The following is a 26,424-nucleotide window of genomic DNA, read 5'->3' as shown; positions in this document are numbered from 1 at the left end:
TGATTACATTTTTGTAAAGAGTGGCTTCCTCAATGACTGGACCGATTAGCCAGAAAGTGGAAAATTCATCTGACCAGTGTGGCCTTCCCGTGATTGTCACCCCGATTCCAGCAAATAAGGGAAAGAAAGACAAGTTGCTCCATGATCAAAATTCTGAAAATAAGAAAGAAAAAACATGTGCACCGGAAAAAATGGATCAAAACAATCTAAACAATTACCGAGTACGTTTTCTAAGCAGCCCATTGTGAGAGAGGTGCCCTCCGGTAATCTTAGGAAATGCCCTCTTGATAAGGGCTCCCGTATGTCCGGTCCCCCTAGAAAAACTGTTAGCAGGGGTGAGCAATGGTCTTGTGAACCAAAAGAAAGATGCCTCGGAAAACAGTTAATTCGCAGTAGTCTTACAAAAAATTAGAGAGCATGAACAGCAGCAGGTTAGTTGGGCTAAAGGAACACGGACTATAAATAAATACCTCCTCGACAGGATGTGGAACGGGTAAATGGGTGTTAATCCAATCACAGGCTGAAAGAACACTGAATACGCCTCATGAAGCCAATGTCTTTTCTGCAGGCGCTGTGTCTTCAGTGCAGTAGGGATACAATGAGGTGGGGTCAGCCCGGCAGGCACTTGATTTGAAAGACCATGCCTGCCAGAACCCTACTGGTGAGAAGGGTGGCAGAATCTTGTTTGATCTTAATAATAGAGGAATACGACAGCTTAATCCACCAAACAAGATACACAAGGCCCCAGCTATGATGGAGGATAGAAGGACCATGTACAATAGGGATATATTGGATAGGTTTCCGAAGGGTCCGCTTTTTAATAATGGGCCTAAATCCCAAAACTTGTGGGGATTGTGTTCAGATGAAGTAATCCTAAAGCACTCTACATTAAAGGGAATGGATCAAACTAAGACCATCCTACTAGAGAGTATCTTACCCAAGAACAGGGAAATGATCATGAAGCGTACCACAATCCTGCAACTTTTCTCCGAGATCCCGAATGTGAGGGGTATCTCCTCAATCGGCTTGAAAAGGGTTGATTTCTTGGATCGGAAAAGAACGGAAAGAGCAGTTGTAGTGCTAAACTCAAGATTTGTCCTCGATTCAATTCTTAGGGAAAGGGACAGTCTGAGAATATTGGGGTTTGATGTCACCACCTATAATATTGAAGAAAGGGAAGAGGTCACATCTTATCATCTATTATTATTATTACTACTATTATCTACACCACATCCTGAGATTGAGCATTTGAAGCTAAATATGGAATATTCAGAAGCCACCAATAATTGGGCGTGGCTCATTAATGCATCATGCAAGTAATACTGAGGCTCTCACGTTAGTACAAGAAGGAAGAAACCAATTTAGCATCATATCATGGAACACGCGCGGTCACAAGCACCTGTTTTCTGAACCATCTATAGGGGAAAAGCTCCAAATCGCTCAAATAATTGCCCTAGAAGAAACTTGGCTAATACAGGGTCCCATATTAGAAGGTTTTATAATTAAAAGTCAGCCAGCTGTGCAAGGTCCAATGGACCGTCCCGCAGGGGGCCGCCTAACCTTAATTAGATCCTCCTCTGTGTTAGCAGTAATTAAATCCTTTGATATCATCAGAGGAGTGCGAGCGACACACATTAATATTGGGGGGGAGGAGAGAACCTCTTGAAATATATGATATGATATGGCATATATAACATGCCTATACACAAGTGTTTCAAGGAGCGACGAGGCAAGGGAGGGGGAACAGAGGGAGACAGAAACAGCGAACTTACTATGCCGGGTGTCATTCAGATCGCGCAAGTGCATGGGAAGGGAGAAGGGGAAAAGTGCCGGGGGAGGGGACAGTGCAGTACATGGGATACATAGAATAGATAAAACAATAAATAGAAAAATAAGGCTTGCTGGTGGCAAGGGTAAGTACAGACATCGGGTATAAGAGCTGGTAGGAGGGCTGTAGGGATACAAAAAACAGTCCCCAAGAGCAGGGGTTCCCAGGGAGGCAGTGCATGTGTGCAACTGGCGGGGGAGGTGACCTGGGCCCGATATCAGAGGGTGGCCAGGTAACTAGCGCAGTTTCAGGTTTAGCCAGGAATTCAGCAAGGGAGAGGAGGAGAGAAAGCAGAGGCAAAGAGGAAGGTTTTGAGGTGCTTCCAGAACCAGAGATGGTTCTTCTCAAGTTTCAGGGGGGCAGGGAGGCTGCTCCAGAGGGAGGCCCCCGCCGAAGAAAGAGATCTACCACCAACTTGCTGCTTGGAGAACCGACTGACCCTGAGGAAGTTGGAGGCGGATGAGCGAAGAGCTTGAGAATGAAGATATTTACTAGTAGTAAATGTCTATTGGCATAAAGGGATGGGGTGCCTGTAAACTGTGCTTTGTGATATCCAGTCCTGTGTACTTAAATGGAGAGGGCTCACTCCGGGGAGACACATTTTATTACTTGGGGATCTAAACTCTGATTGTCTCAGCCACGAAAATGGACCAGACTCAGGAGGTCTAGGTACTATAACGGATGCCAAGAGGATGAATGGAAATAGATGGCTCTTGACCCTGGAAGGTATTGGACATTGGTCCTTGAATGAGGCCCTGTGCTTTAAAGCAACGGTTCGTTCCACACTGACCAATGGTGCCTCAAGTTCGACGCAAGATTACATCTTTGTGGATGACTTTACTATGTACAGCGATCACGCCTTAATTGAGGCAGAAGAACAAGTTACTTACCAACTGGTAACGTTCTTTCGACTGGTTGTTCCTCCATCGTATTCCACATGTTTGACATGTAATGTCCACAGCTGTGCTGCTTCGGAAATATTTCGGCAGAGGGCGTCCTGCGTCGATGGCGTCGGGTCGATGTCCCTCGAAGGCCTCCGTCGAGGGCGACGTCACCGGATGTTATAAATAGGACGCACGGCGCCCATAGCCTCAGTTTATGTTTTTTCCTTCATAACGTGTGACCTGCTCGTACACAATGCCTGCTTAACTGGACATAGCCTTGAGGGAACGCAAGCTGCAATAGCATAGGAAATTCTCCAGAGGGGCAGTCTGGGAGGGCGATGTGGAATACGTTGGAGGAACATCCAGTCCAAAGAACGTTACCAGTTGGTAAGTAACTTGTTCTTCGAATTGATTGTGTTCTCCAACATATTCCACATCTTTGACAGACTCCCAAAGCAGTACCAGAGAATGGAGGAGGGAGAAGAATTTAGAATACCCAATCAAATGGCAGAATACAGTACTGCTTTACCAAAGGCCATATCCTGACCATGGAGCGTATCCAGGGAGTAATGTTTGATAAATGTGTGGATAGAAGCACACGTCGCTCCATCACAAATATTCCTAATAGGAACCCCCCGCTGCAGGGCTGTGGAAGTAGTCACGCCCCTAGTGGAGTGAGCATGCAACCCTTCAGGAGGGTCCTTGCCCGCCAGTCTGTAACATTCAGTAATGGTGAGGATAATCCACCTGGACAAGGTCTGTTTGGTAACAGCTGGGTCCAATCGGTGTCCAGCGTACCCCACAAAGAGTTGGTCGTCCATTCTGACCCTGGACATCCTAGAGATATAAAAGCTCAAAGCTCTCCTAGGGTCCAACCTATGAAGCCTCTCCTCTTCCTTACCAGGATGTGGGGGTGGATAGAAAGCAGGAAGTACCACTTTCCGGCTCAGATGAAACTCAGACACTACCTTCGGTAGAAAGGATGGACGTACCCTCAGTACAACCCTATCCTTGTGGAACACAGCAAAGGGTGGCTTAGATGAAAATGCCTGCAATTCACTCACTCTGCGAGCAGATGTACCTGCAACCAAGAAAACCGTCTTGAAGAACAGTCTCAAAGGACAAAAGTGCAGAGGTTCAAACGGAGCACCCATCAGGAATTTCAAGACCAAATTCAGATCCCAAACCGGCACCTGAAACGGGGACAGCGGGAACACATTCGTGAGCCCTTTTAGAAATTGTGAAATCAAAGGAATATTAAAATAAGAACACTCTTCAGACAAGCGCTTGAAAATAGACAGCGCCGCCAGGTAACCTTTAATGGTACCCACTTGTAGACCCCTGTGGGCCAAAGAAAGCAAGAAAGAAAGAACCATTGGAATGGAACACTGAAAAGGATCGACATTGTGTCCTCTGCACCAGTCGCAAAACATACGGCAAAGGTACAGGGATTTGTTTGCTGGCTGCCTAGCAGAAAGCAACACCTCCATCACGTCATCCGGGAGGTCCCAATCCTTATATCTCAACCTTTCAGAAACCAAGCGTGAAGGTTGAGAGTCTTGACCTCTTGATAGAGAACCCTGACCTCCCCCACCCCCTCGCGTGCGCGAGAGAGAAGATCCTCTCAGTGGGGAAGACGGCATGGAGGGCAGACGCTGGGCATGTTGAAATTTGTGCACCATCTGTACAATGTGATGAGCCTACACCTTGGGAGACGGGTACTTTCCCAAGGATGTGTCCAACACAGCCCCGATGTACTGGAGCTGTTGGGAAGGTGTCAGATGCGACTTCTTGAAATTGAGGGAGAAGCCCAGCTTGTGGAGGGAGTGGCAGGTGAGGCTGAGATGATGCAATGCTTGCTCGGGAGGTCTAGCACGGATCAGCCAGTCGTCCAGGTAGGGCTAGACGTGAATCCCCCCTCGCCTGAGATACGCTGCCACCACCACCAGGTACTTTCTGTGGTTTGGATGAATCGGCACATGAAAGTAAACATCCTGTAGGTCCAGAGACACCAACCAATCCTGAAGTCGAAGGGCCTGGAGGACCTGAGAAAGAGTGACCATCTTGAACATGTCCTTCCCTGAGGAGTTTGTTCAACCAACGCAATGCCAAGATGGGTCTCAATCCTCTGTCTTTCTTTGGAATAAAAAAATATGGGGAATACCATCCCTTGTTCTTCTCCGCTACAGGCACTAGTTCTATAGCACCCTTCTCCAGCAGGGCCAAGATTTCCTGCACAAGGAGAGGATCCAGAAGCTTCAAAGAGAGAGACCCTGGTGGATTGTCATGAGGCCGTTTTAGGAAAGGAAGGCAGTAGCAGTGGGCTATTGTATCCAAAACCCACGCATCCGAAGTAATAGCTCGCCATTCTTCGAGATGCTGAGACAGTCTGCCCCCAACCGGCGAACAATGTAACGTGGCCTCATAGCTGTTTTGGAGCGGCTGTGGCAGCACCTGAAGGCAAAGAGTCAGCTGCCTAAGCGGCTTTGGCACCCCTATTTCCCCGACCACCACAGGTACTTTTGCGTTGACCCCTTTCATTGGCGGCTCCTCTCGTCCTACCAAAAGAGTAGTAGTAACGAAAGGAACCTCTCCTCCACTGCTGTCCCCTAGGACGAAAAGGCAGAGGTTGACGCACAGCTGCGCTCAAAGATTTAGCAGCAGCTTTTGAGGTCTGCAACCTCTCAAGGCTCTCGTCAGGCTTGCTGCCAAACAAATTAGAGCCATCAAACGGCATGTTCAGAAGAAGGGCCTGTACATCCGGAGCAGAACCCGACTTCCGCAACCACGCAAACCTGCGTATAACGGTGCTCGCAACCATGGACCGGCTACCACTGTCGGACGTGTCCAACCCAGACTGAAGGGATTCACACATGGCATCCTTGCCATCTTGCACGAGAGCAAGGAACCCATCCCTTTCTTCCCCCTCAGGAATATGCTCAGCCACTAGAGAGACACAATTCCACATAGTGTGTGAAAATCTTGCCAAGGCACAAGTGGAGTTGGCAGACTTCAGTGCCAAACGCACCCGCAGAAAACACCTTGTATGCCCAACCATCGAAGCGTTTGTCGTCCCTATCAGGAGGGATGGTAGGGTACGCCGCCTGCCTCTAGGTGGCCATAGCTGCCTGAACCACCAAACTCTTGGGAGTGGGGTGTGAGGATAGGTAGCTGGGGTCGCTACTGGAAGGATGGTATTTTTTAGTTAACGACTTGTTAACTGCCGGAAGAGACTCTGGGCTCTACCAAGTAGCCACCACCCTTTTTTGCAAAGTCAAATGAAACAGCAACACTGGGTCAGTGGATGGAACTTGATTCAAAATATCAGTAAGGTCATCCTGAACAAATGCCACTGGAGGACTGAACCAACCAAGATACTCAGTAACTCTAGCCATCAATCTCCTATAGGAGGATTCTGCATGAGCCCCAGGTTCAGGCCTGCCAAACTCCACCTCAGGAGATGTGTCCAGGCCACTGGCATTATGCAAAGACTGATGTAACTCCTCCAATTGACTGTCTCCGGAAAAGGTTCAAACTCCAAATCTGACCTCTCCTCATCCTCAAAGATATCGAGAATGAACAAACGCCTGCCTAGGAACAGGAATGGGCCTGGAGTCGACAAGAGGATGCCCCGTCTTGGATTTAGCCTTTCTTGGAGGATCCACAGTACCAGAGACCTCCCCCGGCAAATTCCGGCCAAATGGCCCCAAAGACGGCAAAGGCGCCCACGGCTCCGAGGGCTGGAGTGAAGGCAAAGCACCGAGGGCTGTAACTCGACAGACATGGCGCCGACAGAGTCGACGCCGACCTCGAGCCCTTACCAGACTTCTGCGGTTTCGCTGGGGACGAAGACCGAGACCTGGATCTAGCACGTTTCTGGCGATCAACCAGAACCTTGTCCGAACGGGACCTTGACGGTTCCCGATGTTTATCGCGCCGAGGACCCGGCACCGAAGGCGCGCGAGCATCGGACCGAGACCGTTCCCTGCCGGCTTCTTCCGAAGGCACGGATGGAACTGTGCCCTGGGATTGGAAAATCACCAGCATTTGCTCCCTGAAGGCCTCCCGTTCCTTAGGAGTTGAGGATTTAGTGGGACAAGCCACTTTCCTCCCGGTGCCATCATCCGATGAGGACGGGGAAGGCGACCGGTGACGCCGCTTCCGGGAGTGCCGAGACGAGGAGGACGAGTGGCGGGACCCACTCTGGGACCAAGATCCCCAGGACTCCTTCCGACGAGGAGAGTCACCCCTCCAATCGTCGGTGGAAACACCCGCAGCTTTTCGGGACTTATTAGGTTTTTTTAGAAACTCGACCTACCTGTAACTTCCCCATACGCTCCCGCAAGGCCTTAGCAGTCAACGACTGGCACTTCGAGCAGTCGTCGGTATCGTGACTCTCGCCCAGACACCACAAACAAATGCGGTGCGGGTCCGTAATCGACATCTTGGACTTACAGTCCCTGCAAGTCTTAAAGCCAGACCACGGGGTCGGAGGGGTAGATGAAGAAGACATTTTCTTGAAGAAGAACACACGAGGCACACAAGTTCTCGAAGCAAACACGTTTGCGGAAAAAACAGAACTGAGGCTACGGGCGCTGTGCGTCCTTTATAACATCCGGTGACTTTGCCCTTGACGGAGGCCTTCGAGGGCCATCGACCCAACGCCATCGACGCAGGGCGCCCTCTGCCGAAAAATTTCCCAAGCAGCACAGCTGTGGACATTACATGTCAAAGATGTGGAATACGTTGGAGGACACAATCCATTCGAATTTGATATTAAACAAAAGTCTAATAAGATTTCTGAGGTGATCAAAATAAAATCTAAATGTGCCTCGGATTTGATAGCTAACGTTGCTGGCTCTCAGATTTGCTGGAATCTAGGCAAGGCAGATAAAGTAAATTCCTTGTTGGACTCTTATCTTCAATCAACAGACCTATCATGGAAATTTAAAACATTCAATCCTAATGAAGTTAAATGTTTTATTAAGCTCCTATTAAAGACAGGTGGGGCAGTGCCCAACAGGGAAAAGAACGGAATTAAGAACAATCACAGGGATGTTTACACTAGAGAGGTGGTTCTGCGCAAAAGGGAGATGCGCCAAAAGATTACACAGCTTAAGAAAGTGTAGAATAAGAGATCTGGTTGAATTGACTGAAGAATTAAGGAAAATTCAACAAATCTATTGAAAATGGGTCAGACAGTCAAAAGCATCAAGAGAGCAATGGGACTGTGAAGCAATGCTTCCACACCTGAAGGACAAAAATTCAAAAGCCTTTTGGCAGATAGTTAACTCCAGCAAAGCACCCTAGTCTCTACTTCAAATAAATGGAGTATCTGTATTGGACTGTGTAACGTGTATTGGACTGTGTAACGTGTATTGGACTGTGTAACATATTTTGGCCGGGTTTTTACCGGCACTGTCAGCTTGAGTGGGGACGTGGTACCCCCTTCTTTTGCAGTCTCACAGTTGGACTTTGGTGAAGACATGATTTCTAGAGTAATTAATACAATCAGGTCCTCCAGAGCGCCAGGTCCTAATGGCTTAACCAATCTTGTGCTCAAACTAGATAGGAAGTCGTGGGCAAGGACACACTCTATTCTGTGTGCAAACATAATCGCAACAGTTTTATTGCCCTGGGCCACTGTCCAGGTTGCCCTGGCCCAAGGCCAGCCCTGCCCGCCTGAAAGCGCAGATTTTCGGTATATGCAACTGTAGCCACCAGAAAGAACAGACAGCAGGAGCACAGAGGCACGACTGGGGAAGTGGGAGACGGGATACTACCCGCGTCCCACGGGAAGAACCATCAGTACGCCGCCCGGTCAATGGAAAGTAATCACAAATGACCAAGGGGGCGGGACCTAAGAAAATGTCCAGTAGCCATATTGAGCCACCGCCGTCTGCAGACCTACCCAATCTCGAAAGCAGAGGATGCTTCCACCCCTACCTCAGGTTAAGAGAGGGGGTGCCCATTACTTGGAGAAATGTCACAAAGATTAAATAAAGAGAAAAGCAAAAGTATCTTTTAGTGTGTTTCAATTGTGTAACCCCCACATAATACCTTCAGCTATCCCTCCACAGATACCTCCCCTCTCGAGTTCTTCGCTCCTCTACCTCTAACTCCCTCAGGGTCAGTTGTTTTTCAAAGAAATGATCTGGGGGTAGATATCTGTCTTCGGCTGGGGCCTCCCTATGGAACAGCCTCCCTGCCACTCTAAAACTTGAGGAGAACCATCTCTGGTTCTGGAAGCAACTCAAGGCCTTCCTCTTTACTTCTGCCTTTGCTCCCCCTCTCCCCTGCTGATCTGCTCTCTCTTGGCACTGTGCACCTCACCACCCTCTGTCCCCTGGGCTCAGGTACCTGCTCACCCTGCCACCCTCCTGCACTGTCTCCTGGCCACTCCTTGCACTGGAGACTGTATCTGTACCCATACAGTCCCCCCACCCCTCCATTGTTCTTCTTTTCTGCACTTATTCAGACTTACCCAATCTGCTGACGTAAACACAGCACTTGCCACTTGCTGGCTGCACTACCACTGTTTATTGCCTCGATTATCTATTTATTTTTGTTTATTCTTATTTATCTGATCTCCTCTGCTCCGCACTTTCCACTTTCCCCCCTTCCATGCACTTTCCCCCTTTCCCTTTCCCATACACTTTCTCAATGTCACAGGGCCTAGCAAGATCGTTGTGTTCTCCCCTTCTTCCCCTCCCTTGCCTTGTCGCGCTCTGAAACACTTGTGTATGAGCGCGATACAAATAAAATATCATATCATAGTGTCTACCATAAAGTGTACTTTAAGACCACTGTAATGAATCAGACATGATTTCCCCAGAAAAAACTTACTTGGGACCCTTCTCATGCGGCCAAGGAAAGGCAGACACTTTCTGATCCTGACCCTGAGGGTGGTGTTCTGCGGGAGGATCACATGAGGGGGGAAGCAAGTCAGGAGGAATGGGAAACTCCCTTTTGTAACTTTCCCAGAGACCCCAATATTCTAATGGCTTATTGTAAAATAGAAGCTGAAAGAGAAACTGATTTTTACATTGTGGACTCCAAGTCCCACAATCCCCAAAGTACTGGGATGATGAAGAGGGCTGCAGAGGCAAGAGACTGCAAAGTGCAGCCTATTAGTAATGATGACCCACACCTAGGGGAGGCTCAGAGGCATAAAAAGCTCCCTCAGGTGCAGGCCATAGAGAAGGAGAATAGCAGCAGGAGGTGGAGTAGTTGTGGAAACTCCAAGTGGCAGCAGAAGTAGAAGTTAGAGGATAGAGTCGTCATTGGGACCACCATCGTGATTGGGACGGATGCTGGTCCGCAGAGGACCTTCCAGGACTTTCACTGCAGAGATTACGCAGCAGGAATCGTGGAGATTGACAGCTTTCCCCCGAGAATCGCAGCTGCAGAGGTTGCATAGTGGAAAGCGTACAATTTGGAAGCTTTTCCCTTTGTTGATCGGATTCCGTTGGTGGGCGAACACCGGAGACCTGTAAGAGCAAGGAAAGCTCCATCTTTAATTGGCGCGGCCTGCGGGAAACTAAGCAACAGAGGTTGCCGGGCCGCACAGGAAAACAGAAACAGGACCTGTAGGCAGCGAGGCGAACAGATGCGCACGCCAGACACAGTCAGTTCATTAAGAGATTGTGACCCCAGAGTGCTCCATAACTGTTCGCTGACCAGTTCTGGGTGCCTTAAGCACAACGATAATATAAGCAGAGTAAAATGGAAAAGAAACAATGTTTTTGACTACCAAACTGATTCAAAGCAGAGTCATTATTCTATAATAAACCAAACTGATTTTAAAGGGAGCAAGTGGCAGAATAAGAACTTCACCCTCAGACCAGAAGGGGGTGATTTTATGTATGTGGGGGCAGATTGAAGGCCAGCAACAAGAAAGGGCAATACTTTGAACAAAACTATTACCAAAGCCAAAAGAGAAGTATAACAAAGTGTAACAAACCAAGGTGAAAACAACAAACATTGCCGAGAGGAGGCCATTAGGAATGCCAATGTTTGTAAAACATATTGCCCATGTACAAAGAAGCTCATAAGAGGATCTGCCTTAAACCCACATTGCTAAAGTCAAAGAAGTGTCAGGCAGAGACATTGTCAGCATTTGGCTAATGCGTAAGGAGGGAAACAAGAGTGGCAGGAAGGTTGCCGTTCTGGTAGAAAGTATTTAGAAGGAGTGGAGAATAACCTGCATTGCATGGGGCAATCACAAGTGCAACAAACAATGTGGTTCTTGTTTTCCCTGAAGAGATTCTTAAATTTGATGTTGTGAAGCAAGAGACATTGCTAATTTGTGGGAAGCTAACCTTAACCACAGAAGTACTTGTGGTTAGTAGTTTATTCTGGCCTGGCAGGAGGGTACACCAGGTCAAAGGACTGTGCAGCCTTGTATTCTGTTGTGGTAGGACAGTACACCAGAGCAGAGGTCTTTGTAGTAGTAGGTGTGGCAGGTGAGTGGACCAGGTGGAAGTCGATGAAGTACTGTGGTGTGGTGGTGAAGTGTTGTGAAGAATAAGTGGCAGAACTACTAAGATATTTGTGTCAATTGCTACAGAATCATCCCAACAAACTTATTTCACTGAAGCAAGTGTTGTGTGAACTGCTGCAGAATTATCTAACATTGATGAAACAAGTGTTTTTGCGAACTGTTGCAGAATAATCCTAACAAAGACATTTTTGTTGATCTTAATGAAACAGGAAAGCATTCTTGGTCCAGGAGAAGAAGTTGCTTTGTGCTCTTTTGTCACAAGTGAAAAGAGGACAACCTTGCTGAATACTTTTGAGCTGTTGGTTGAATTCAAGTTGGAACAAACAACTGTATTGGAACCTTTGTTGTCAAGTTGGAACCAAAAGAACAGAGTTTGAAATGTATTACATGACAGGATTTCCTTATCCTTTGGAACTGGTTAACAGAATCCTGCTTGCATCTGGGGAAGGGGAATTCACCCAGATTAAAAGGAGAAACAGGTATCAGAGTGTAAATACAACTGTTAGATTTGTCAGATTTGATTTGCCAAATATTACCTTAATTAATTGTTGTATGTGCAAGTGTGAGGGACAGAGACCTTTTGTTAAGAGTGTTTCCTTTAGTTTATTTTAGGCAGGGAAATCCTCAACAGGTTAGGGATAGTGAGACTTTTATCCCACCCTCTGAGTTAATACAATGGCATCCTTTGAAAAATCTTCACAAAGTTGTCCACCTCACATTTCTGACCCCTCACACCACCCTATCACTTTGTCTAAGTGTTAAGATGGACTGCTCTCTCAAAGCTACCACTGCAGTAGCAAGAATAACTCAAGGCAAGCACTGCCCAACCCTTTAGGTTGTTCCTAGCAAGTCCCCACTAGGAGACAAAATCTCCCTAACACAATCAACCACAGAATGGATGTGGCAAGGATTTGTGGCTTAGGCCTGGAGAACCACCTATGCTTATGGTAGAGTTTGTCAATATTGATCTCAGGTAGGCTTCTGCAGGGCAATCTAAGGCTAATCACTATGGAAGGTCAACAGTCTTTGAAAAATATGTACTTGTCTTCTACCCTCCGAGTACCATGTCTATACTACTCTAGAGGCTAGGTTGGTGGTGGGTTGACAATTTTCAGGGAGATTATTTGTTTACAAGAGCAACTTTGGAAAAGTGTGAAGTCTAGCACAAAAGAAGTGAGCTAGTCAGATCAACCTTAACACAACCTGCACATTTATTCAAGGACCCCTTCTTGTTTGCTAGGTTTTCTATGAGGCCCAACTCAGCCCTAATGTTTCACATGGCCCTTAATACTGTGACCTTTACTGATGGTAAACTTTTCCAATAAGCCAAATGGGGAAACTGTGGCCCAGAGAGTTGTGGAGCTCTGTGAGTCACAATCCTGGCAAGCCCAGTATCTTGGAACTGCTGCAGTGTTGGAAGATTCTTGACACAACATGTGAGGAGTATGAAACAATGCAGCACTTGCTAATCTTCAGAATTAAATACACCATAGCAAGGTGATGAACATGGAAGAAATAACTAAAGAATACATCTTATTTTCATGGTGCCAGACTGTCAATAATGTATTTAATCCCTTCCCTTTGTTTTACAACACCGTTCACATTTCTATACAGCCAGCTCTTGAACAGGCCACTCTTGGCCCTGAGGCACGACAGTGGTAGAATTAATATTCTGGAGCCCACCCATGTAAGCATGTTAAGGTCGGTCCAGGCAACTAAGACCCCAAGTTACTCGGAATGCCCAGCAACACGCTCAAGCCCGTCATTCATACAAACATTACACTGTGAGCTAACTTCCAATTAAGGCTTGGAAACACAATTCATTTATCACAATAAGACATATCCTTATTTCTGCATAACAGAGCTGTGGTCCATCTAACAAGACTGACATGATCCCATGCTGTCACAAAATAATCTTCCCCCGTTGCATCCGTCCCTCCCTTTTGTGTGTAGACTCTTTCCCCCCTTTTCTCCATCCTCCTATTTTCCCCCCAATCCTTTTTCTTCAGCAGACTAAGGTCTGGATACGAAGGGCAGAAACACAATACTACACTTTATGGGCAAGCCTAAGCAATCTGAAACTACTAAGGCAGTGATTTGGCAGAGTATAAAACCATTAACATAGCATAACAAACAACATTTGCCAAGACAATAGATTAAATTGCTGCCAAGAGGCTCCTATATTTCCTATCATTGGTCCATGTTGCTGGCAGAAGATACAGATTTATAAATGGTCCAGAACTTCAAGAGGCATATTATACAAGGTATTCTCTACTATGTATTGTGATAGTAAAATCCAACTTGTCATTTCAATGATTTTCAGAACGTGCTAATTAATTCAATGTGTTCCAATGAAAAGTACAACATCGGCTTGTAGCACCTACGAATCATGTTATGGTAGTTCTCACATACGCCCAATCTAGGCACTTCATGGTAGACGTCTCCTTGCTTTGTTAGATGTATGGACCCTATGCAAAGATACTTACTTGTTGGCTTTGGCTACAGCCTCGATGAAGACATGCTTGTATTTCTGAATCTGCTGGCTGAGGACAACAAACTTATCCTTCTTCCCTTCACTGATGAGCTTCAGGTCTGCTTCCAATTCGGCCCTCAGGTCAGGCTTGGACATCTCATATCCCATAGAATCATATCCTGGTTTAGAGAAAGGGAAAGTACTTTCAATGAAAGAAAGTTCCAGAGAAGGCACATTATGGTTACAAGTAAACCCGAAAACCCCCTAGAAATTCACCAGTTATGGTAAGCTAAGCATCCATAACTCGCACCACCACTGTGCACTGCTAAAACTAACAACCAGCACATCAAAGATGGCATCAGCAAACTTTGCCGAACCATTCAAGGTCAGATCTAAAATCATATTGCAACATTTCATGCAGTATTATTGAGTGGCGCCAAAGTTATAAGCCATCCAAAAACTGCTTTTCATCGACCCTGTAATGCAGAAATAGGCATGGCTGTCCTGAACATATAATGTTTACAACACGCAAATATACCTTTTTGTACAAATACTTACTTTAAAAACACACATTTTTATTTAGCACACATTACAATGGAACGCACCAATCAAAAACCATAACTGTACACTTCATATAATCTCACTACAACTCTGCATACAGATTTAGAAATACCAGGTGCTTATTGGACAAGAAATTCTCGCTAAAAAGTATGTGCATTGTATTTATTTCTCTATTATTAGCTTTAATTATATAAACATGTGTTATAAGACAGAAGAACAAGTTACTTACCAACTGTAACGTTCTTTCGACTGAATGTTCCTCCCACTTATTCCTCATCTTGTGATATTCGTTATTGCCAGCTTCACTGCTTCGGATTTTATTTTCGGCAGAGGGCGCTGTGCTCGAGGTCGTGGCGTCGATTGTCCCTCGATGGGCTCTGTACCGTGTCGACGTCACTGTTGGTATAAATAGCTTGTGCCGCGCCCGTTGGCTTCAGTTCTGTTTTTTCGAGGAAATATTCATGGAACACCCACGCATGTCCTGTGACTGATAGGACCATCGTGAGAGGAAAGTGTAAGAAATGTAAACTGTACTGCGTGGTAGGTTGGGAGGCCCATCCAGTTGAAAGAACGTTACAGTTGGTAAGTAACTTGTTCTTCGAATGGATTGTGTCCTCCCACGTATTCCTCATCTTGTGGTAGACTCCCATAGCAGTGGCCAATTTGGAGGTGGGAGTACTAGTTATTGTTTTCATGGACGGAATGAAGTACCGCCCTGGCCAATAAACCCTCATTGGAGGAGGAGGCATCTAAGCAGTAATGCTTGATGAAGGTATGCATTGATGCCCATGTTGCAGCCGAGCAAATATCTTTTGCAGGGACTCCCCTCTTCAAAGCCGCAGAAGTAGCCATTCCCCTAGTGGAATGGGCCCGTAGCCCATCCAGTGGGTCTTGCGGGCTGATGTTAATGCTACAAGAAGGACCGTTTTTAGTGTTAGAAGCCTCAATGGACAGGAGTGCAGAGGCTCAAAAGGTATACAAGTTAGAAATTTAAGAACTAGGTTAAAATCCAAAGTTGGGACATGAAACGATACTGATGGATATGCATTGGTAAGTCCTTTCAGGAACTGAATGATTAATGGTATTTTGAAGTAAGAAACCTCTTCCGAGGAGCGCTTGAAAATGGACAGCGCAGCAAGATGTCCTTTAATTGTACCGATCTGGAGAGCCAGATTGGCTAGATGCAATAGGAAAGAAAGCACCATTGGGGTGCCACATTGAAAAGGGTCCACATCCTTATCTTTGCACCAGTTACTGAATTTGTTCCAATGGCACCGATACAAGGATTTTGTTGTTGGCCTTCTGGCCGAAAGCAAAATTTCCATTACGTCGTCCGGAAGGTCCCAATCCCTGTATCACAACCTCTCAGAAAGCATGCGTGAAGGTTGAGTGTCTTGACCTCTGGATGGAGAACCTGACCTTCCTCTTGCGAGAGAAGATCCTCTCTTTGCGGACGACGTATTTGAGGGCAGATGGACATGTCCAGAAGGTCCGGGTACCACGTCCTTCTGGCCCAATCCGGGGCAATTAGGATCATGATTTTCATGAACTTTCTCAACCTCCTGATTACTTGAGGAATCACGGGGACTGGAGGAAACGCGTACAGTAGGGGGAAATCTCAGTCTACCACGAACACGTCTCCTAGAGTTCTCTGGGGGGAAATTCCCTTGAGCAATACTGTTTGCACTTCCGGTTTACCTCGGTCGCGAACAGATCCACATGAGGGGTTCCCCAAAGGGTGAAGATCTCCAGAAGGACTTCCTGAGCTAACTCCCACTCGTGGGAGACTGTGCTCTGCCTGCTCAGAGTGTCTGCCGCTGTGTTCTGCTCTCTGGCTAGGTGAACTGCTGATAGAGAGATTCCTTCCTGTATTGCCCGGAACCAGAGCTTCATTGCTTCTTTGCACAGTGGTAGTGATCCTACGCCTCCTCTTTTGTTGAGGTAGTACATGGCCACTGTGTTGTCCGTCATTATCAGGACATTCTTTCCTTGTACAGAGGGCAGGAAGGCCTTCAGCGCTAGTCTGACTGCCCTCAGCTCCAACAGGTAGATGTGTAGTTTGGACTCAGATGGCGACCAACGACCGCTGATTGTCAGATCGCTGGTATGAGCTCCCCACCCCGTGAGTGAGGCATCCGTTACTACTGTTATCTCCGGCCATGGTTGCCAAAAAGATTCCCCTTTGAGGATGTTGCTGTTGCAAGCCCACCTAGTAGATCCTGAGCAACTGCGCTCGGGACTTGTAGAAGATCCGAAAACTCCCTGAGAACCTGGACCACTGAGTCCTCAGGGCCCATTGAAGGGATCTCATTCTCAATCAGGCCTCTGGCACCCGAAAAATGCAAGATGCCATGAGGCCGAGCAACCTCAGAAAATCGAAGGCCAGCAGATGCTGGGCTTTCTGGAATTTTGTTACCATCTGCAGAATGGGGAGAGCTCTTATCTCGGGAGGCAAGGCATTGCCTGAGGAAGTGTCCAAGACTGCTCCGATAAACTGGAGTTTTTGGGATGGTACCATGTGGTACTTCTTGAAATTGAGGGAGAAGCCCAGATTGTGAAGGAAGTGACAGGTGATCGACAGATGTTTTTGAGCTTGTTTGGGAGAACGTGCTCTGATCAACCAGTTGTCTAGGTAGGGGTAGACATGAATCCCCCCTCTCCTGAGACTCGCTGCCACTACCGCCATCAGCTTGGTGAAAACCCTCGGGCGGAGGTCAGCCCGAATGGCAGAACTCGAAAGTGATAGTGAGAACCGCCAACTGCGAACCTCAGGTACTTTCTGTGCTTGGGATGGATTGGCACATGAAAGTAAGCATCCTGAAGGTCCAATGATACCAACCAGTCTCGGAGTTGGAGAGCCTGAAGGATCTGATCAAGGGTTTCTTGAACTTGTCCTTCCTGAGGAACTTGTTCAAGTTTCTCAAGTCCAAGATGGGTCACAATCCTACGTTCTTCTTTGGGATGATAAAATAAGGGGAGTACCAACCCTGGTTCCTCTCTGCCACAGGTACATGTTCCATTGCACCTTTCTCTAGCAGGGTTAAAATTTCCTGCAAAAGGGGCGGGTCTGGAATTTTGGTCGAGTTGGCTCCCAGTGGATGATCGTGAGGCCTTTTTAGGAAGGGAAGGCAGTAACCTTGAGCTACTGTTTCCAGTGCCCAAGCATCTGAAGTAATGCCCGCCATTCTTTCAGATGCTGAGAGATTCTGCCTCCCACTGGTGTTTTGTATGATAAGGCCTCAGAGTGATTTGGAGGCGGCTGCAGGAGCAGCTGAGGGTAAAGATGCCGTTCCTGAAGATGGCTTTGTAGTCATTCCTCGTCCACCACGAGTGACATTTCTTTTGCCCCTTTGAAAAGCCTGTCCTCTTCCTCTACCAAAAGAAGAGTAGTACCGAAAAGGATGACCCCTCCAGGAAGATGAGCCCGAATAGGGTTTCTGAGGTTGTCACATGGAGGCACTAAGGGATTTAGCTGCCACTTTTGAGGTCTGTAGTTTTTCTAGGCTCTCATCAGCCTTACTACCAAACAGCCTCAAGCCATCAAAAGATCATGTTGAGAAGCCTGGCAGGCACATCTGGTGCAAAACCCGACTTTCTCTACCACGCAAATCTGTGTAGCAATGTGCTTGATGCCATGGATCTGCTAATCCTTTCAGCAGTATCCGGTCCAGACTGGAGACATTCCCCCATTGCCTCCTTACCGTCTTTGACAATATTTAGGAAGCCTTCCCTTTCCTCGCCTTCCGGAATATGTTCAGCCGCCGCCGAAATGCATTCCCACAGGGTATGTGTGAACCTGGCTAGGGTGCAGGTGACATTGGTTGACTTTAAGATCATGCTACCCGAAGTAAAAACTTTACGGGCCCAAGCATCAACCTTCTTATCCTCTCTATCCGGAGGTATGGTTGGATATGCTGTTTGTCTCAAAGTAGTTGCAGCCTGAATAACCAGACTTTCTGGAGTGGGATGTCTATTCAGATACTCGGGATCAGAAGTAGAAGTTCTATACTTCTTAGGAAAATTGCTGTTTACCGCAGCAATGTTATCAGGGGTTTCCTAGTTCTTTTCCACTGTTCACTGAAGCGCCCTATGGAAGGGGAGAACTGGATCCTTTTGGGTGACCCCGAACAATTATGTCTGTCATATCGTCCTGTTCAAAAGTGGGTGAGGCTGTACCCCAGCCCATATATTCTACCACTCTGTTCATTAAACTCCTGTACCCTGAATCTGCATGTTCTGTGGGTCAGGTCTTGCAAACTCTAATTCAGGTGACGTGTCAATGCCATTAGCAGAATGCAGAGTCTTGCACAGGTCTCTCATTTTAGATTCTGGGTCTGTAAGTTCCTCTGGAACTGGTCTAGTGCCATATTGCACTCCAAAAGGAGATATTTCCTCATCCTCAGAGCCAGTTTCTTCAAAAATCGAAGACATAGACTTAAAAAAGTCTGATTTTGGTAATGGCGTAAATCCCCTCTCTTTCTCCTGAGTTTTTGTCGAAGGAATGGAAGGATTCTTCGAAGGTGTCGAAGGAATCTTCGATGACCCCGATGAAGTCTTCGACAAAGGCGATGAAGACGTTTTAGGCTTCGATATCGAAGCTGTCAGCGCTGATGGCTTCGACGAAGTTGCGGATGTTTTCGACAACTTCTGTTTATCATGAGGTGTCGGTGAAACACTCGACTCTCGAGGATTCCTCGACGATTTGTCGACTCGAGTTTTACGGGTTTCACCCATACTACTGGGTCTTACCGCAGTAGTTCCCGACTTCCCTGTGTCTTCCAAAGGAGCCGCCGGGGTCTAGCTCTGTTGAGGTTTCTTTGAGGGGGTCGAGGCCGCATTCTCAAATACCTCCATCATATTTCTTCTAAAGTCCTCCCATTTTCTTGGGGAATCCGATTTAGTAGGGCATCGAACCAATTTGGTCGATGTATCGGATGATGACGAAGGAGATCTATGTCTCCTTTTAACTTTTTTAGAAGATGATCACCTCGATCTACTACGAGATCGGGATCTCTTAGAGTGTATTGTGTGACGTTCCAATTCTTTTGAATTGGACGATTTTTTATGTCTTTTTGACAAGGCCTTCGAAGAGGCCTTTGAAGAGGCCTTTGAAGCCTCCCGCCCCACCGCTAGTTTACCTTTCCTCCCACGGAGGGCCTTCTCAGTCATCGACTGACAGAGCCACAGTCGCCGGTTCGATGATCTGAACCCAAGCACCAAAGACAGATGCAGTGAGGATCAGTGATTGATATGTTCGAACCGCAGTCGATATACTTCTTAAACCCAGGCTTGGGTGTAGAAGCAGTAGATGATGATGACATTTTCTGACATAAAATCTCGAAGCGCACCGTTCTCGAGAGCGAAGCAATCGGAAAAACGGAACTGAAGCCAACGGGCGCGGCTCGAGCTATTTACAGCAACAGTGACGTCGACACGTACGGAGCCCGTCAAGGAACAATCAACGCCACGACCTCGAGCACAGCGCCCGCTGCCGAAAAATAAATTCCGAAGCAGCGAAGCTGGCGATAACGAATATCACAAGATGAGGAATACGTGTGAGGACACAATCCATTCGAAGCACTTTTTTTTCTGACAATTATGGCAAGCACACTTGAGTGCTTAGAGAAGAATTTCCCAAAAGAAGAAATGAGTGACGATAACATCTCTAATGGTATACAATACATATTTTGATGTAAACAAATAATGTAATTTGTACACACCTTACTCAAATATTAATTTCTGTTTTTCTTATAGTACATAGTTTTCATGAAGAAACCACACCGCAGTTTAATTATCCACAATCCCCAGAATCACAAAGAGAAGCCCTATGCCTCATCATATCATGAACTTGTCTAATAAATAAGATAAACTAAGTAATGATTTCAAAGAACTTTTACAGTATGTGAAAAATCATGTCATTTCATTTTTTCCCTATCACTGTCCTTCTTGCACCTGCCCCCCTTGTCCCAAGCAATCATCCCCATCAAAATTCAGAACATTTTAATCAAAGACGCTTTGATGAAACCTCACTCCCTTCCTCCCCTCATGATTATTGTACACAAGTTCCTAATTCTCCCCCATCACGTTCTTGAATAAATATATTTTTCATACTATAAATGTTTTGTATATTGTTGTGCGATATGTCTTTTATGAGCCCAATTATGAGCCCAGGATGACACGTCTGGTTTCGGATGATACACTTTTAATTAGACTGCGGACACCGCACCTGTTCTTAGTACACCCAGCACATGCGCCCTGAGATTACCACCCAACGGGTGTCTGCAGACGGCCGTCAGGGCAGCGGACACGATCATGTGAATGCACCCGTGGTTCGTTACCGCAGACAGTTTAAAAGTGCATTTTCGATTCCAAGATGGCCGCCGACACCAGGTAGACGTGTGTCGACGGCGCTCTGGGACCTTCAACTACTTTAAGCGGTTCCACCACCCCTTACAAGTTGAGGAACCGAGAATTGTGACGATTCGCATCCCCCCGCACCTGGGAGCAATCGTGCTGCGATAACGCCCGGTTGGAGAGGAGGAACATTTTTCGGCGCATGGCGGAGCTCTGTGGACGAAAGGAGGCGCATTGGGCCGTCTGAAGCCGTTCTGGAAGGGGCCAGCGGTTGAAAGCGGGACGAGATTGGTTTCCCGCTCCTTTTTCCCCTCCGGGCAGAAGGAAGAGTCGGGCGCCCTCGGGGGAGCAACCGCGGAATTGGAGATTTTCTGGGCTCTCTCGCCGACCAACGGGCGGGCAGAGAGACACGAGCCGGCACCCACCCCCGTGGGCTGTCCGGGTCGGGGTCGGCCAGGACGAGGCGGGGGACCCGGCGACCCACCCTTGCGAGCGATCCTTTGGAGGAGCGAGGAGTTGGCCCTCGAAGCACCTCGGTGGGGCAGCCAGACTTGCCCACGGACCTTGGGTCTTGTAACTCGATTTGCCGCGGAGTGCTTCCGACGCATCGGCCCTGGGCCTGGCTAGGAGGGGCCCACCAGCGCTCTCACTGCGGAGGCGGAGAGTCACTTGGAGCGGCTGCGGACCCTCGGAGGGAGCGTAGGAGGCGGGCCAGCAAGGAGCGGTCCCGAGCAGCGGGTAAGGAGCACGGTGGGTGGCGGGGGAGCAGGGGCCCCGGTCATATTAGCCCCGCGGAACACTTGTGGTGGGGCTACAGACAGAGGGGACAGGGTTACTCGAACAGAAGATATTCAAGAAGCCATGGCCGAATTTTACGAGACATTATATACATCACAACAACCCCACGCCCAAGCCCAGGAGGAAATCCTGGAAAGGGTAAACCTGAGTAAAATAGAGGGAGAGGCCCAGATTAGCTTACAACAAGAGATAACGGAGGAGGAAGTGAGGGGGATTATTTGGAAGCTGCCCACGGGCAAGGCCCCTGGCCCGGACGGGTACCTAGCGTCCTTCTACAAGACCTTTGCCGGGATACTGGTGCCACAATTGACTCACCTCTTCAACTCCTTTAAAAGTAGTGGGCATATTACTTCTTCTATGCAAGAAGCCAAGATCTCCCTGATTCTGAAGGCAGGCAAGGACCCTCTCGAGAGATCCTCCTGTAGGCCAATAGCGCTCATTAATGTTGACGCAAAAATCTACACTAAAATCTTAGCAAATAGGCTTGAAGGGCTCCTCCTGGACCTGCTCCATCAGGATCAGGCGGGATTCGTAAAGGGGAGGCAGACGGCAGATTAAATTAGGAGGGTGGCCCACCTAGTGGAAAAAGCGGAAAAGACTCGCACCCCGGCAGCACTTCTCTCCCTAGACGCTGAAAAAGCGTTTGATCGGGTGGAATGGTCCTTCCTCTTCAAGGCTATGGAAAAGATGGGGTTGGGGGGCGCGTACCTACAGATGGTCAAGGCAAATTATGTGGGCCCCCAAGCGAGGGTGGTGGTTAACGAGACTATATCTAGACCTTTTTTTCTCCAAAGAGGAGCAAAACAGGGATGCCCCTTATCGCCTATGCTCTATGCGATCTACCTAGAGCCCCTTCTACACGCAATCTGGGAATCGGAAGGAATACAGGGAATACCATTTGGGGGTAGACAGCATGAAGTGGCGGCCTTCGCGAATGATATGTTGCTTGCTTTGTCTAACCCATCAGAATCGAGTAGGCAGTGTAGGCTACTATTAGAAGAATTTGGGGAAGCATCGGGACTGCGCATTAACATGCACAAGTCCGAGTTGATGGACCTGTCCTTGTGGAAGGAGGAGAGGGAGGAATTAAAAGGGACAACAGCTTTTGCCTGGCGGCCAGCGGGAATCACGCATTTGGGAGTGAGAATTACCCCAGCCCTCTCAGAGTGGTTTGCAGCGAATTACCCCCCCGACTGTTGAAAAGAATTAAAAAGGACCTCTACAAGTGGTGGAATCTTCGGATCTCCTGGCTTGGGAAGCTGGAGGCAATAAAAATGGTTACCCTCCCGAGGCTGCTCTACCTATTCCAAGCTATTCCCCAAGTGGTTCCGGCCAGCTTCTTTAAGGAGCTCCAGGCTATAACGAATGAGTTTATATGGAAAGGGAAAAGAGCGAGGGTGAGTAAGCAGCAACTCCTGGACCCGAGGAGAGAAGGGGACTTTCACTCCCCAACTTCCATCAATATTACGAAGCGGCCCAGCTAAGGGTAATTCGGGAGGGGGAAGGAAAACACTGGGTCGAAATGGACAGGGCAGTCACGAAACGTGATTTGGGGGAGGTTGTGTGGCTACCTAAACAACATCGACCAAGTCATATATATGAGAGCTCTATCGCCAAACTAGTTGCAGATAACTGGGATAGCCTGGTCAAACGCAAGGAAATCACGACCTTCCCGTCCCCCTTCACACCTATATCCAATAACAAAGATTTCACTCCTGGGCTGGAGGGGCGGGCATTCAGGACCTGGCGGGAAGGGGTATGCCGGTGGATGCGAGACATGTTTATAGGGGGGGAAATCAGCACGTTTGTAGAGTGTAAAAGGGATTTTGCCCTGGGGGAGGGTGAAAGGCTGAGATACTCTCAACTGAGGCATTGGCTCCTGCACCCCACGAACAAGGAGGCGGCCACCAGGCCACCGACCCCCTTTGAGAAATTCTTGATGACACGGGGCAGGTGGGATTCCTTCATCAGATTTTTAAGATGATGGATGGTTGGGTGGAAAGGGCGACACTCCTGAGGGGGATTTTAATCTGGTGGTTGACCCACCACTAGACTGGTAGTCAGCGGAAGGAATTGGTACTAAAGTGGCGACGAAGGACAACCTGGCCTTTCAGAATCTCCAGCGGGATCACTTTGGGGTGGACGTCTGGAGGAGGCAGCAGTCTGGCCCGGGAGGCTATACGTTCCCCATGCCCCCTGCATCAGACTTACATGAGAATTGATCTCCTCCTGATCCCGAGGGAACGGGAGGGTGAGGTGGGGGTACCTGGGATGGAGGCGAACACGTGGTCAGACCACGAGTTGGTGGTAGCTAATTGGCAGCTCCCGGAATCCCCGCGATGCTTTAGATGGAGGTGCAATGACAACCTGTCCAGGGACCGGGTGTTCAGGGACTTTGTGGTGAAGGAGATACAGGCCTACTTTGAAACTAATGATAACAGGGAGACGGACATGGCAATGGTCTGGGAGGCCGCTAAGGCCACTTTTAGAGGACTACTCATTACTCAGAGGTCTCGTAGAAGGAGGGAGAAGGGGTTAATAGAAAGAGGCCTCTGAGAGGAACTGAGGGTGTTACAGTACCAGCTGACCCGGCCGGGTGCTGACAGGGAAAAACTCCTGGGTGAAATGAGAGATAAGAGGCAGGAACTCCACACGGTCTTGATAGGTGAGGTCTTAAAGACAATGAGATACACCAGGCAAAGAAATTATGAAAAAGGAGACACAGTGGGGACCCTCCTGGCGAATAGGGTAAGGGGCTGTAGAGTGGAGAGGAGGGTAGAGGGGATACAGGATGATGTGGGACGCATGGTGAGTGGGGCTGGCTATATCGCGGCCAGCTTCGCAAGGTTCTACAGGGAATTATACGATAAACCGGAGGAGTGGGCGGGGGAAATGCAGCAGTATTTGGCCTAAATGAGCATCCCTAGGCTCAGGACGGCAGAGAGTGAGACTCTAGATGGGGAATTAACTCGGGTCGAGGCCCCGAGGGTCATTCAAAGATTAAACACAGGGAAAGCCCCGGGAGAAGACGGTTCACCACTGATTTTTAAAAGAAGTATCAAAACCAATTAGCGGCGCCTCTGGCAAAGCTATTTAACTCTATAATAGGGGTGGACACAATACCGCCGTCTTTTCTCCAGGCCTTAATCGCAGTAATCCCGAAGTTAGGGAAGGATCAGGCCAACTGTGCCTCGTACAGGCCCATTTTCCTCCTCAATGTGGATGCGAAGATCTTTGCCAGAGTACTCGCATCGCACCTGGAGCTAAGCCTCCCCAGGTTGATCCATCCACCAGGCAGGTTTTGTGCTGCATAGGCAGGGAGTGGACAACATGCGTAAGACGCCTCACATCCTTGACTCGCCAGCAGCAAAGGAGAAGGGGATACTCTTGCTGGTCCTAGATGCCGAGAAGGTTTTCGACCGGGTCAGTTGGTCTTTCATGGGCGAGGTCTTCACGCCCATAGGGGTGGGTCCTGATGGAGTGGATGGATGGCAGCCCTGTACTCACAGCGGTCGGCCAAGGCGCTGATAAATGAAACTGAGTCACAGGCCTTCGCGTTGCAACGGGGCACGCGCATGGGTGTCCACTTTCCTTGTTGATCTATGCATTGGTGATGGAACCATGGACGGTGTCGATTAGGGAAAACGAGGGGATAAGGGGTGTCACGATTGGGGGGATGGACTGCAAGGGGAGTCTTTTCACGGACAGCGCCTTTCTATATGTCACCAGACCGTCCCACTCGGTTCCCCTGGTGTTGGAAAGTCTGGAGCGTTACGGGAGGTTATCAGGATTCAGAACCAACTTGGGAAAGTCAGTGGCGTATGTGGTGGGGAGACCACCAGAAGGGGAAAGGGAATATATTGCGGGGCTCCCATTCAGGGTGCAGGAGGACACTTTCTGATTCCTCGGGATCCAGGTGACAACATTTTGAGGACCTCCTCCCTGAACATTTTCTCCCCCTCTGGTCAGCCATGAAAAGAGATATGGGGCAGTGGAGGGATCGGGACTCTCATGGATGGCCCACCTGAATTGCATAAAGATGGTCCTGCTCCCAAAATTTCTGTTTTTATTCCAGATGCTGCCCATAGTAATACCTACCTCATTCTTCGCAGAAGTGAAGATAGCCATGTTAAGCTTTCTTTGGGTGGGAGCTAGGCACAGGATCGCATATAAAATGTTGATCTTGCCAAAGGAGGAGGGAGGGGTGGGGTTCCCCGATCTGATGACGTACTATAGGGTGACCCAGCTCGGGGTCCTAGTGGATCTCTTTGACCCACATTCAAGGTGGCAATGGACAACGCAGTACTGGCCCCGGTAACGCTGGATGAATGGCTGTGGGTCCCTAATGCCAGTATCCTGAGGAGAGTGTTGAATCACCTAGTCCTGGAGCTTCTATGGTCTATATGGAGGGAAGGGGGAGATAATAGGTGGCTCACTACGTGGCCTTCGCCTTTGAGCTGCATCAGGGCTCCTCTGCTGAGAGATGGCATTGCAGAACCACTGGCGTTCCAGTCCTTGTACGAGGCAGCTGAAAAGTCACGATCTAGCCTTAAAAACTACCGCAGGAGACTAATCCTACAAGCTCTAATTGAAAGCGCTTTTCTACTAAAGGGGAAATTGTTTATATTGATTTTAAACAGAATGAAACCACTAACTAAATTAATCAATAGATTACATTCTGCATAGTGCCAATATAGAGACCTTTTCAAACTTCTGTGATGGGGAACGGATTCACACAAGCAGCATAGAACCATATTTCAATGAAGAAGCTTATAAACAAGAACAACAAAAAACAATTGCCATAGACAATAACGGTTGAGGGTATGAAATGGTGGAAGACACCATTATCGCAAAAGAAACCCTTATAGAAAAAAAGTCCCCAACCAACTTTCAACCAAATGCTCCTTTCAAACTGTCTAGTGTACAAATGGACATGCAGCTCAATGTGTAATGTACGCCAACAATCCTTTAAATCTATACGACTATTCCTCAATCCCTATGTGAAACTAACAGACAAAAGTAA

At 48.0% G+C, this 26,424-nt stretch overlaps 1 protein-coding gene across 3 annotated transcripts in view; it reads right to left on the bottom strand.

The window, feature by feature from the left end:
* Positions 1-26,424, bottom strand: part of TOP3A (DNA topoisomerase III alpha) — a 1,279,921-nt gene that overhangs the window by 146,905 nt on the left and 1,106,592 nt on the right. For all 3 annotated transcript variants that reach the window (XM_069645692.1, XM_069645691.1, XM_069645693.1), the window contains exon 15: positions 13,702-13,867. In XM_069645692.1, coding sequence (XP_069501793.1) covers positions 13,702-13,867 — 166 coding nt within the window. The remainder of the gene's footprint in view (positions 1-13,701; positions 13,868-26,424) is intronic.

The sequence above is a fragment of the Ambystoma mexicanum genome, chromosome 2p (assembly GCF_040938575.1).
Source record: "Ambystoma mexicanum isolate Mex_15411 chromosome 2p, UKY_AmexF1_1, whole genome shotgun sequence".
In the NCBI taxonomy this organism is placed as follows: Eukaryota; Metazoa; Chordata; class Amphibia; order Caudata; family Ambystomatidae; genus Ambystoma; species Ambystoma mexicanum.
This window is presented reverse-complemented; position numbering and strand designations above follow the sequence as displayed.